Below are 13,115 nucleotides of genomic sequence, written 5' to 3'. Positions count from 1 at the left end.
ACTCTCACTGGTCCAGACCTGCTGCCTGAATTCCCTACCACCTTCCCTAAATGGTTTCGGAGGGAGGGAGGAAAAAGATGGATTAAAACAATACAGAGAAAAAGAACAAAGGTTAATCATTTTATGAAGGAGAGCTATAACTATTCTGATAAAAGGTAAATGTTAAAAAGAACACCATCAAGGTTACCGGGCCCATGTTTTTATATACCCTGCACTCTCCACACCCCGACCCCTCAAATCTGCCTGCAATGCTCATGGGATTGTTAAATACAGTAGTTTTGCTCTAAACGGCCAATTTAAAAACAATAATAAAACACTGCCGAAGCCCAAACTCAGCAAGAGGCTATTTTGCTAAGGGAGCACAGTTGAGCATGAAGCTACCAGGAAATATTTAACTTTATTATTAAAGATACCTTGACAGTGTCCTTTTAAATATTTTAGTGGTAACCTATTTCCAGCTAATATTTAATAGGGTCAGGAAGAGGTCCTTTCTGGGAATTACAGATAGTAAAAAAAAAAAAAAAAAAATTAGCGCATTCCTGAAAACAAAAGGAAAATCTCTTCACATGAAAAATGTGCCCCAAGTATGACACCTCACCCCCTACAGTATCTCTGATTCTGATGCTCTAGTGAAGATTAATTCAACATTCCTGAATTGATCAGTAGAGTGGAAATGGATTTCTGGCTCTTGGCAGTAGCATACTGGAGAAGATGTTATCAAAAGTTGTTAAAATATCCAACATTTCTAAAAACACATTTCACAGAGAAAGACCATGTGATTATTAAAGTTAGGATCATCTTCAAGTTTGAAAGTGAAACTGCAAAAGGATGGGTATGTGATAGAGCCTCCAGAGACAGCAGAGAAGGCAGTTCCTTATCCCCTTTATCTCTGTGTTGAAGAGCCATTGATAGAAGGCTTTCACAGGCAAGCCACAGTTTACATTTTGGGGTACATATATGAAGTCTGAAAAAGCTAGTCATTCTTCACAATTAAACTCTTTACTTCCATGCTGTACTGAATGAGTAAGAGTGGATCAAAGACAGGATATCTGTAAGCAGGTTTATCTCTAAAGAGTTACTTTAGGACAGATCAAGATGTTTTTGATCTACTGTAATACTATTTCTTTATGGACAGATGACTGTGGTATGAAATCAGAGCAAGGAAACAATAGAATGCCTCTCCCTTCCTCAGCTAAAAATTTCTGTCTGTAAACATGATATATTGTTACTGCTACTATACTTTTACTTCTGTTTTATTAAATATAAAATCTGAAACGCTCTCTTGAAGTCAGGATGTCCCTTCAGTGCAATCTGCTTTGACATAAGGCATTTGGGGCAGTCATTTCAGAATGGGTTTCTGCCTTCTGGAAGAGTCAAGCAACTGTTTAGTCCTATATCCACCTTTGCTTTAATGCCCTACCATGTCAAAATCCTCTTCCTTTCTGGTCATTTCTCTGCTGCCAGAGGTTATAAAAAAACATTAGTGTCCAAGAAGACCAGTCCCTGTAAGTGAGAAAGCAAGAAAGAAGATTACACACATTCAAGATGAAATTAAGGTAGGTTCAAATAAATGGAGAAGAAATAAGTGTCTTACCTTTAAATCCTTCTTCAGGCATACAAACTGAAAAGGAAAGATACCACATCAGAAACCTCTAATGACAACATGACTTCTAAGAGAAGAATCAGGTGTCTGAATTATAGCATATTGCAAGCTTCAAAAACTTTCAGGTGCTGGCTACAGGGAAACCTTGAATACTTCTGTCTTTTGCTAATTTCTCCTACCTTTCTACACGGTGACTTCAGCTCCACAAATAAGCCTCTCTTATGCTTAACATTTTCTGTCCCAAATGCAGTATTACATGACCATAAATTTTTGTTGAAGCAACCAACCAGGAAAGAGTACAATGGTAATAATGTGTTTTCACAAAGAAGAATGTTTCTAGAGTGTAATTATGAAGTGCTCTCTACCTTGCATAACATCATCCATTGCTGCATAATCTGCAATTGGTTCATCAGCCTGTAAAACAAACCAAACACAGAACTATAAAACAACATGAATACTAGAAGTTTACCAGTCCTATTAGCTAAGCAAGAGACTCTGGCAGATGTGCATTTAAACAGACTGGAGAAGAAAAGAAATATCTGCTGCCAAAGAAGTTTTTCCAGTGGGGTTTGGGGGACAATAAAAAGAGGACTGGTAGCACTTCTGAGGCTTTAGGATCCCCAGTTCAGTAATGTATCTCTGTTTATGAAGGGCTGTTTAAGTTACCCTAAGTTACCATGCTTTAGTCCCACTGAAGTCAACTAAGCATATGCCAATTGGGGCCATTGTATTTTGTTGTGCTGCATGCTTACGAAGGCACGTACATGCACAGATATGGAAGCACTTACTGTCCTTTGCCCAACTGGCACCTGTTAAACTTACAAGTGCACAGGTTACTAGTGACACTAGTTAAGGCATTAGTTAGCCTTCACCGTCAACAACAGCTCTTTATAGAACTTAAGATTTTTCTTCCCTCAAAAAGGAGGACAGGAAATTAAGTATGAAGAACTATACTGAGATTACACAGTTTAGTGCTCAAAAATCTAAGTGTGAAAGTTGAGTGCACAACCTTAATTCTGATGGCCTTGTGCTTATGCGCTACAGCAGCTTTCACATTCATTACACACGTATACCTTCAGTTGTAGAAAAAATATTAACTTCTCAGATACCGTACATCAGACAAATAAAGACAATGCATGCATCCTAGGAGGAGTGTTCAAATTGCAACATTTCCTGACTCGAATGCTTTACTGCATAATCTCAATATTGTATTAGTGTAATTCTAAGTTGATATCATTTCTGTTGCCAGTCAGCATTTCCTTTCAGCAGACCACCACAACTCTCACATTACCTTTAATAAAATGACTGACTCTGGAATGACTCCAAGGGCGCCAAGTGTTGCAGTGTCATCATTTAGTATCTTCCCATCGATTGACAAATTCTGGTCAAACGGAGCAACTGAAAATGCGTGCATGATCTGTGCCAACACAATAAAACACACCGATTTTGTGCAAAAGCAAAATATATAAGTCCTACACACACCAATAATACTGTCAAAAAACATGCGTCTTAGGACATCATACAAAACAGAGCCACTGATTAGTATATCATTGTAGATGCCACCGCCCCACCCCTTCTATGTCGTCACAGAGAACCACTGAGCAGTGCTTTGCAAGAGCCCCCTTGTGCACTGCCGCCATCTGGTGTAGAAATGTGACAGTTCTACTGTATTTAGAGCCTTCCTCGTCCATGAAGTGGGAAACAAGATTTGGCTGTGAGTTACCATGACAGATCTTGGAGTATTTTTATAAGTTCTTACACAGGAAAATCTAAAATAAATGGCAACAGCTAGGAGTACAAGACGTCTAGATTTACTTCCTTGTCACCAGTGTGCGTGCATACATGACAGCAGAGGAGAACACTGTTTTTAGGAACAAAGGAAGTTCCTCACCTGTATTTTCAGCTCTTTCAATGTCTGGTTGGCAGAAACAAGTAGTGCCTTTTCCCCTCTGACTTTTCTGTGTCGCGTGCTCCGTCTGATGCCTTGCTTTTGATAAACAATGTAGTTCTGGTGGGATATCTTCTGTCGTTTCGCACCACCATTAGTCTAGGAACAAGGGTCAGAAATAGGAAGTTTGCTTACTGAATTCATGGACAATGCAAATTCTTCAATCTGCTTCTTGCCCAGGTGGCCTTGTAAATAAGCTATTTAAGCAAGAGAAGCCACAAAATATTAAAGTACATCTGTGATAATCAACTGACGCACACAGGCATCAGAGAGGTTGCAAGTACTGAAGGACTTGCTCAAAGATATCCACATTTCCATTTTTAACTTGAGAACAGCATGGAGTACTGAACCACTTTTCAACGTGTTAAATATTTAACGTTGTAGCAACCACTTCTCTCCAAAAAGAGTACAGGAAGGGAGACACTGCCGAAGTCAGGGGTAAGACAACAGTATGCGTTACCACCACTTGAAGGAAATACCTCAGTATTAATATGGGTACCAAGAAGAGCATGCATCAGTGTTAGGACAGATGTACTAGGACTAGGAAAGTTTAAGAATTCTAAGCCCAAATTTTCATAGGTTCCAAACCTATGAAAGTCCTCTAGGTTCTAAGTTTCTTTTCAAGAAGGTAAGTTAAGTGAGGTAATATCTTTTATTGGATCAACTTCTGATGGTGAAAGGTACAAACTTTCAAATTACACAGAACTCTTCTTCACTTACTTCGTGACTGATATACTGGGACCAACATGGCTACAATGCTTTTAAAGAAGATGACTTAATATCCACCATTTTTGTGGGGTTCACAAAAACTACGTTCAGTAATTTAATAAAACCTTGAACCTGGAGAGCACCTTCTATCAGAGCTTTAAAATGTGCTTTACATTAATACATTTTCACAATACCCCGTAAAATGTACTAACAAGGAAACTAATCGAAACAATATTAGCTCCACAACCATATGAGACACACAGAGCAAAGAGCAATTGGTTTGTCAAATGGAACAAAAGGGTAAGGAAATTTAAATTTTAAGAAGGTATTACAACAATAAGATTAAAATAAAGAAGCTGATATATTTCTGGTTTTAACTGCTAACGGTAAATATAAGAAGACTGCTGTATTGTCAGCGCTGGACACTTTGCTATCTAGAGGGAAACTCAAAACTGCAAACCTTGCAGCTTTTTAGATCTTTACCTGGTTAAAATCTGGATCCTGTTCCCCTTCTGGTTTGGCTTCCTCCCTTTCCTCTTCAGCTTCTGAACTGCTCACATTCAGTTCTGGAGCAGCTTCCTTCATTACCTGAAGTTACACAAATCACATACTGCGCAACTCTGTTCCAACAGCACAAACTCAGGTTGTCCCAGGCCTTTTAGCAAGCTGCTTTTAGAGCGTTTTTAAGGATGCTACCTTAATAAAATGAGCTTAAATAGGGCACAAGGACAAGTAACCATAGGGGATAAAACGCCAACTGCGCTGTGAAGCCCTAACCTAGGCAGATACTTGGAGTGCATCAACCTAGGACATAAACTAGAGTTTTGTCTCTTACAGCTTGGTAACGCACATATAGCTTGTAAATGATCTTTTAATGGATTCTGGCTAAAATGGGAGAAACCATCTGCTGCTCAGAACTCTTTCCCCTTCAGCCAGCTCTTTCTCCAACCCAACCTCAGTGTGTTGAGAGAGCTGTAACAAAGAGAAACTAATATTCTCCATAAATGACACATACACGTCAGTCGTGTGGTTGCATTTAGCAGATTGACAGAAGTGCTCATTAGTTATTTATTGGTCTGTCTGCAGTTAATTTGTAAGTAAGCTACAGATAAATAATTTATACATATCTATCCCTATGTTACTTCATGATAAATGTACCTACCCTACACTAACGTACATATTTACACTTGTGCTAGGCTCCTCAGATAGTGTCGGAGGCAGGAATTTTCAAGGGAAAATATGGAAGTTACGCATACTCCCACCTGAATGCCTCAGAGCATGCTAACCCATATAGGTGTATGCTTCTTCATACATGTATTTTGCAATTAAAGAAACTGGCACATCATCTAAACACTGAGCATGAACTGCAGCAGTCTCAAAGTTATTAGCAGTTTATCAAAGTTCTGACGTTTACAGAATATACAACCGTGGCTGCAAGGTGAAGAGACAAACTGCCCATCTTCCACCCTAAATTTACATATATATTTTAGTATATATCTTTAACTAAATTTATACTAGTTACTGCTAAGTACCTATATCTGCCCTGAACTGAAGGCAAGTGTAGTGACGAATAAAGCTTAATTGATTTACGAAGCCAAATAAATCTGTGTTGCAGAAAGTTATTAGTTAAAATACCCACTGTTTAGTGAGCAGTCACTCCCAGGAACACCATAAACCTTGGTGCGATGACACCAGATGTTAATGGGCAGTAACAACATTTTGGTACTAATGATTTTTCTCATCAATTTAAGACTTTTATATATGTGATCATGTACAAGGGCATTTAAAAAACTTTCCTGAGTAGAGGTCCAGTAGATTAAAAATCTCATCTAGAAATAATTTGCAAGGTCCCACCAGATCTACCTACATGCAGATTCTACTCTAGTACTCAAAATCCGCTCCCCTCTGGCAGAGACAGTTCTCTGTGCCTGAGAACTGTGACTTTCAGCAACGCGCAGGCCATCAGAGCCCTAACTGCTTCTGTTAACTCTTATACTCATTATTTAAAGCTAGATTTAAATGTGCAAGGAGCTGAGCCATTCAACTATTATTGACTTCACTGGGCACTGAGGGTGCTCAGCACCCTTCAGAAGGCAGAGCCTCTCCCAGGATCTGGCCCTGACCCAAAAGAAAACAATTCTTACTGTTCCCTTTATTTTCCTCTGAAACTGATAGCAGATGGGATAAAATGAACAACAGTTATTTCACCTTCTTCGCCCACAGGGGCTAGCTTGTACACTTACAGCTACTAGTGTAACCCCCACATGGCTAGTGGAACAGTGGACTGAGCCTCTCAGTGCTTCTCAACGACCGGTCTGCGGACCGGCGTCAGTCCCTGAGATCTCCCTGACACAGTTTAGGAAGGCAGCAAGCCAGTGCCTGCAGTCAGGCATGGAGGCAGAATGCACTAGAAACGCCTACTGAGGCCAAAAGGGAGGCTTCCACATGGGGTGATCTGGACAGGCAATTTACTGGGGCTGCTCAGGAAGTCTCTGATTAACCCCCCCTCCCCAAAGGGAGCCTTTGATCTGCTGTGGGATTCAGTGCATAGGTCAGGCAATTCCAGCCCTACAGAGACCAGTGTCCAAAGTGGCAGAAATATGACCTGACACCACTGACTGAGCCAACTGAGACCTCCACAGGACTCCAGATCAGGGAGCCAGCAGAGGACTCTGCCCCACAATAAGATGATACAATAAAAGGGCCCACTCTTAAGTGGCCAAAGCTCACAGCACTTATCTCTGGACTCATTCCCAGCATACATTCTACCTGGGCAGGTGCCATGGAAGAAGCTGGGGGTTAGGAAGAGTTGAGAGGGTTGGAAGGTGGGAAATGGTTGGTTCTGGTCAGTATTTTTTAATTAACCCTAACCTTTTCCTTCCCCAGATCCAATTTTCCTATTCGCAGTGAAGTCCTCTTTGTTATACTGTTATTTTGGGGTTTGTCATTCCTTTACTGGGGTTTTTGTTTATATATTTTATTGTATCTTGTGTACTGGGTTTTATACTCCTTGCAGGCCGGGGTAGAATTATTCATTTTCCCAAGGGACAGCACCTCTTGAGTCTCAGGCACAGTGAGGAGTCACCAGGCATCACAAAAAAGAACTCAGGACCCAAACCCAGGTGAAGAGAGGGGAGATGCCTCTCCACACTGCTAGCACCAGAGAAGACACTCGAGCCACACCTTGAGAGAAAGGTTACCCTACGTAGGCCTAACATGCTTTAGAAGAGTTACTGGCTAGTTTGTCTCTAACAAAATAGAATAAAATGTCACAAACTGAACATAATACACTGTGCAGCCACTTCACAAGAGCCTGAGTTCACAAATCTCCTGACAGCTGAAAAGTTAAACATGTTTCAGGGAGCTGTCGGTAGCCAGCTGTTTGCCTTTCCCAGCACTATCACTCCCCTTGAATCCTCAAACCACCACACTCCCAATCTGAACAGCTTGATGAAGCAGGGCTACATTTAGCCCAACTCATGGGCTGATGGGCATCAGTAAAATCTGTCCCTCCTATTCACTATGCCCTCTGAAAAACTCCTAGTACAACAAAATCCTGTGACCGTCCCACACTAAAATGCCTCTATCGTGCTACCATCATCTGGCTCTTGTCAGCTTATCTGAGGAGTTTTCCTATAATGAGTCTTGGTTTCTCACCCAGAACTATAGAACATTAAAACACACCTAAAAGAAGACTGGAAGCATACTGTAAGAACCTTCAGATATTTGTAAAGCAAGTTCAAGGGCCATTATTTACCCTGTAAAATGCTGTTTAGGTTTTTGGTATAGTAAATTTATAACCTAAACTTGTGTTTGATTTTTAAAAAGCATCTCGACTCACCAGTAGCGAGCACTGGAAAAAAATATATCAAACATCCAAATCTACTGTAATGAAAGTTTAATATTTAGGAGGACATTTTGGTTTGGTTTAAATCAGTAGTTTGAAGAGTTACAATAGCATTGGTGCTTTTTCCAAGAGTTTCTAATAAGAAAGCAAGCAGATTGCTTCAAACCATCTCTAGTATCATCAAAAGTCACCTATGCTGAAGAGGTATCCTCAACATAGCAGCTCCCACTGAGAGCCCCATTTGCAGAATGGAGGCACAGAAACAATGCTGAGTAATTTCTCACGTAGCACAGGAATTCTCTTTCCCAATATATATTTGATAGCTATAAAAATAGTTATCTTGGCTACTACTCAGTACAGTTTACCTTTAACAAAATTCAGTGAAGATCAGCAGTGAGGGATCAGTACCTTTTTATTATCCACCACTTTATGTACATAGATGGTGGCCTGGGTGTACTCACGCAGGTCCCTCTGCTGCTGGCATAACAATCCTTCTCTGCATTCTGGACACAGCTCTAGAAGGATAAACAAGGAAAATATGGTTAAAATGCGAACAGATATTTTGGGGACAGTGACATTACACAAGGCACTGCTACAAATATTCACCACCTTCATGATTAAATTGAGAGTAGCTTGCACAATGGGGGTATATTTTCCAAACTCTGTAGCTGTTACTGAGAAACTGGCATCTATCTTTTCCACTCCTCCCTTAAATTCTATGTATGCTAAAATGGCAGCTCCCTCTCCAAACCCCACAAGGGAGCCAGTACCAGTTGGAAAAGCTATTCTACAGACACTGGTGAAGAGAAGACTCACTTACTGGGCTCAGAATCGAAAAGCGTGCTCTCAGGGCTCGTCTCAGCAGTTTGCATTCTGATGATTTTGATAACGTGATCCACAACAAATAGTTTTTGTATTGCCTCCCACTCACTGGGCCATATTAGAGCTATACTGTGCAAAGAAACACAACATGCTTCATGACATAGAAAAACCAAACCACAAGTATTCAATTACAGCTGTGTAGCTTAGTCGTCATTAAGGAAACTCTGCACAAGCCTTACAAGTGCACTGGGCTCTAGGTTTCAGAACCTTTTAAGTGTTAACAAGAATAGTCTCTCTACCACCTAAAGCAAAACTATGCAGGGAGGAAGGATTGAGATGGAAGAAAAAGTATGAAAGTGGAAGATGTGTTACATTTGGCTCTGTGCCACTGAAGAAGCAATCCCACAAAGCATGAAATCCATTGATGGTATCTGATACTTTGAAGATAAGTCTTGTGGAAATCAGCTTTGAGAAGATCTGTGTCCATTCTGATGGTAAAGGTAAGGAAGTGAGTTTCCAGTGTCAAATAATAGTCTCACTTGAGCTCATTCAATTCCTAATAATGAACTTTACTTTACTGATCATATTTCTTTCGTTAACGCTAGCCTTGCTTCTGCAGAGCACTTATCACTGAACATGTATGGTACTTTCCTCATGAAGATTTATCTAAAGGTGTAAAGGGGTTTTCACATCAAGGTAATTCAAAAACAGAGATATCTCAGAGGGAAATGTTACAATTAAAGAGATCAACAGTACTGTTCTCACGAGTTATTTGATTCACATATATTTCTGGAGGCGGAGAGAGAAATACCTGACAAAGGAAGACAAGTGAACAGAAGAAACTCACAGTTTAGAGTCTTCTTTGGTCATGGAAGCAAATGTGAACATGAGGCCCCCATGTGGGCAGAGAAGAGCACTGTTTCCTACTGATGATACAGGACTGCATCTTGTAGGCCTCCTGTTCAAACAGGAGAAGGGAAAACAAATGTGTACTTAGCACGGTTAGACAGAGCTAAGTGAATTTTTTTGGCAGATAAGTACATTTACTAAAAAATACACATATGGGCATGGAAACTACTCATGAATGTGGGTCAAATCTGGCAAATTATTTCAGACAAAAACAGCCTGTGTTTTTTTAAAATGTTTTGAATGGACATTGTTTTGAAAAGGTTGATTTGAAACAACATTCAATATGTTCTTTTGTTTGACCCAAACAATTTTAATTTTGGTTTTTCATTTTGGTGAGAAAAACTGATTCAAAACTAGCATAATTTGGGGGGGATTTTTCACTGAGCTCTAGTTAGACATCACACACAGTTATGCTATCTCCTTAACAAGAAATCAAAAGTCAGCAAATAGCACTGAGAAGAGAGATAAGTAGAGTATTTAAATTTGTGATTTTATAGAAAAGTAGCCAAAATTCAGTAGTATTAGACTGCTAGGCTCAGGGAATCATATGTGTTTTTTTTTTTATCTTGGGATGTTACTCTTGTATCTAGCACTGAAGGGAGATTATCACCTATTAATGACAGACTACAGAAGCAGGACTGAGTTATGTCCTTTGACCAGGATATAGCTTTAGTCATGAGAACAAACTAATCAATCTGGTATCTAACTTGACCTTCTCCTCGAGACAGAGTAAACATGAACATTCGCTGTTTTTCAGAACCTATAATAACCAATACCAGCTTAAAAATCCCAGTGCTTCCTTATTTCCACAAGGTCAGTCATTACACAGCAAGATATTTTAATTTTAGCACAATTCTACACTGCACCATACAAACATCATCCAAAAGTCAAATTACTACATATAATCCTAAAAGGAATAAAAGGAGTTCAGTGAAGATTTAAAATATGAACCAATTTACCTTACAAATTTCCTCCATTCTTCTACAAAAAACTGTGATACAATGTAGAGCTCATCTGTCTCCTGGAAAAACAGACTTCATTTAAATTAACCTAACAATGGAGATAGAAAAAACCTAAGTTTTCACTGTCTTGGGTATACCTGCTCCTTTTCAAGATCCTAACATTCTTTACAATAACTCCATTCAAGTGTGACTTCTGAAAGCCAACTACAATAATTTGAGATCCAGTACCAAGAACATAGCACACAGCGAACCCTTGTGTTACTGCTAATATTTTATTAGAAAGTTAATTCAGTTTTGTACCCAATTATCTTCAATCCATTGTATAAATCATTTCTACTGAACTCCAGCAAGCCTTATGGCATACACAGCCTGTGATTAAGCAGAGCACATTATACTACCTATAGAGTTGCAGACTTTTCTGCTTCAATGGGCAGATCTCGTTGCACACAAAAGGGGCTACTGGCATTCTTCCATTCCCCACCCCCAAGTTCCCTGTGTGCCAGCCTCCCATTCCCTTTATTTCAGGTACTCCCTATAACCCCCGCCCCAACACACATGCCAGGGGCGTTGTCCCCCTTATTTCTCCCCTCTGCCCATACCAGGATCCCCCCGTTCTCTCTGCTCCATGCCACTGTGTATCCCCCATACCATTATCCTTCATTTTCGCCTTCGGGGCTGTATGTCCCCATTCCTCTGTCCCCTCATGCCAGAGCCCCCTATTCTCCCTCCATCCCAGGGTCTCTGTGTGCATCCTTATTTCCTCCACCATTCTTAAGTCATTCAGGGCATCAACATGTTGAACTCTATTGGGGGGAGGGGCAGAGTTGGGATGGGGATGGAGTTATGCAGCAATGTTGTAATGTCAGCCATGAACTGGTTCTTTGATCTACAGAAAATTACAGAGATGACTGAACTTGCTGGATGGATGTGCTAATCAGAAGCCGGGGCTGTCATCTCGTCATTTCCCCTTTCTGGTTTTCACCAAAATCACCAGAGTTCTGCCCACTGATATTAGAACAGTCCCAGAAATTTTGGAATTGATTCGATGTGGTGTTCAAAAGTTGCATTCAAACAGAAATATTAATGTGTATAAAACTCTCCTCTTGCTGTTCCCACAATACCCCCACACACACTCAGTGAGGTGACAGTGAAAACAGCTTTGCTACTCCTATCAAGATTGGCTCCAAGCATTCACAACCCCTACCCTACCTGTGACTTGTTTGCTGCTTAAAGGCACTCCACCCCCTCTCTAGAGTTTTTGCCTGCTGCTGGAAGAAAGAGACACCAGCTGTATAGCAAAACAAAAACCCTTCCCCCTCCAGCAGGGTTCAGAATGGAATTCGCCAGCACCACATCAACAGCTAGTACTCTAAACCCAGTCCTGTGGTGCAGAAAATTAATTAGTACCGCTTCCATGTGAAATTGCTCGAAGGTGCTGCTCTTACTGCTGGCTCAGTACCATGGGAGCAGCAGGTGTAGGTAACACAACTACTGTCAAGTTACTTTCTTCTACAATGTATTGAGGAGAGCAAGGACCAAATGCTGCCCTCAGATGAGGGTGTACTTCTCAGGACAGAAAAAAATTTAAGACATATTCCAATAAACAAATTAACCGATAAAGTATCACCCTAACACCAAAGAGCAAACCACTGTGGCACTAATTATATCAGCAATTGGTTGATAAAAAGGAAATTCCTTTCTTTGGTAAATTTAAGACTCGCCTTGCAAAACAAGAACAGTGGAAACAGCTCCTCTTTTGAAAGAAAGAACAAAAAAGGCAAAAAAAAACTTATTGGATTGTGGGCTGCCATTTCTACTCTCACTTCTTGCCCCTGAACTGGGCTGTTCTAGCCTGCTCCCACATACGGCCCCAAAGAGCTTTTCAGCATACAACTTTTCACAGCAGCCTTTCCCCATCCAGACATACACAAACATCTCCTCTCTGGAAAGCTAGCACCACATAGGATGCTGGAGGAAAGATGGATGATTACAGACAGGGTCAAGAAGTGGTGGATGTGGGAGCAAAAGGTAGGGGATAAGATCCAGGCAGGAGGCCTGGAGACGCATGGGGGGGGGAGGAGGGGGAGAGAAGAGAAGGGGAGGGGACATTGAGAAGCTAGCTGGGATTCAAGATTAGGTTGAAAGAGAGATTTACTGATGTTCGAGTGACATTTGGATGGAAGGGGAAAAACACTAAATTTCTCTCTGATCAAGTATCAACCTCCATGCAATAAGGTCAGCTCCAATGTCAACTTAGGACTCAGGAGATCCAGGTTCAGTTCCCTGCTCTATCCCAGACAACCCTGAGCACATCTC

General features: G+C 40.7%; 1 protein-coding gene across 1 annotated transcript in view; it reads right to left on the bottom strand.

Moving 5' to 3' along the window:
• Window positions 1–222: 222 nt before the first annotated feature.
• USP48 (ubiquitin specific peptidase 48) overlaps window positions 223–13,115 on the bottom strand; it is a 48,331-nt gene continuing 35,438 nt past the window's right edge. The window contains exons 18-27 of the mRNA XM_029913577.1: window positions 10,797–10,858; window positions 9,776–9,886; window positions 8,927–9,057; window positions 8,515–8,621; window positions 4,743–4,847; window positions 3,495–3,650; window positions 2,895–3,020; window positions 1,969–2,017; window positions 1,595–1,621; window positions 223–1,503 (exon numbers count right to left, since the gene is read on the bottom strand). Coding sequence (XP_029769437.1) covers window positions 1,481–1,503; window positions 1,595–1,621; window positions 1,969–2,017; window positions 2,895–3,020; window positions 3,495–3,650; window positions 4,743–4,847; window positions 8,515–8,621; window positions 8,927–9,057; window positions 9,776–9,886; window positions 10,797–10,858 — 897 coding nt within the window. The 3' untranslated portion in view covers window positions 223–1,480. The remainder of the gene's footprint in view (window positions 1,504–1,594; window positions 1,622–1,968; window positions 2,018–2,894; window positions 3,021–3,494; window positions 3,651–4,742; window positions 4,848–8,514; window positions 8,622–8,926; window positions 9,058–9,775; window positions 9,887–10,796; window positions 10,859–13,115) is intronic.

The sequence above is a fragment of the Terrapene carolina genome, unplaced genomic scaffold, assembly GCF_002925995.2.
Source record: "Terrapene carolina triunguis isolate 2854851 unplaced genomic scaffold, T_m_triunguis-2.0 Scaffold714, whole genome shotgun sequence".
Lineage (NCBI taxonomy): Eukaryota > Metazoa > Chordata > Testudines > Emydidae > Terrapene > Terrapene triunguis.
This window is presented reverse-complemented; position numbering and strand designations above follow the sequence as displayed.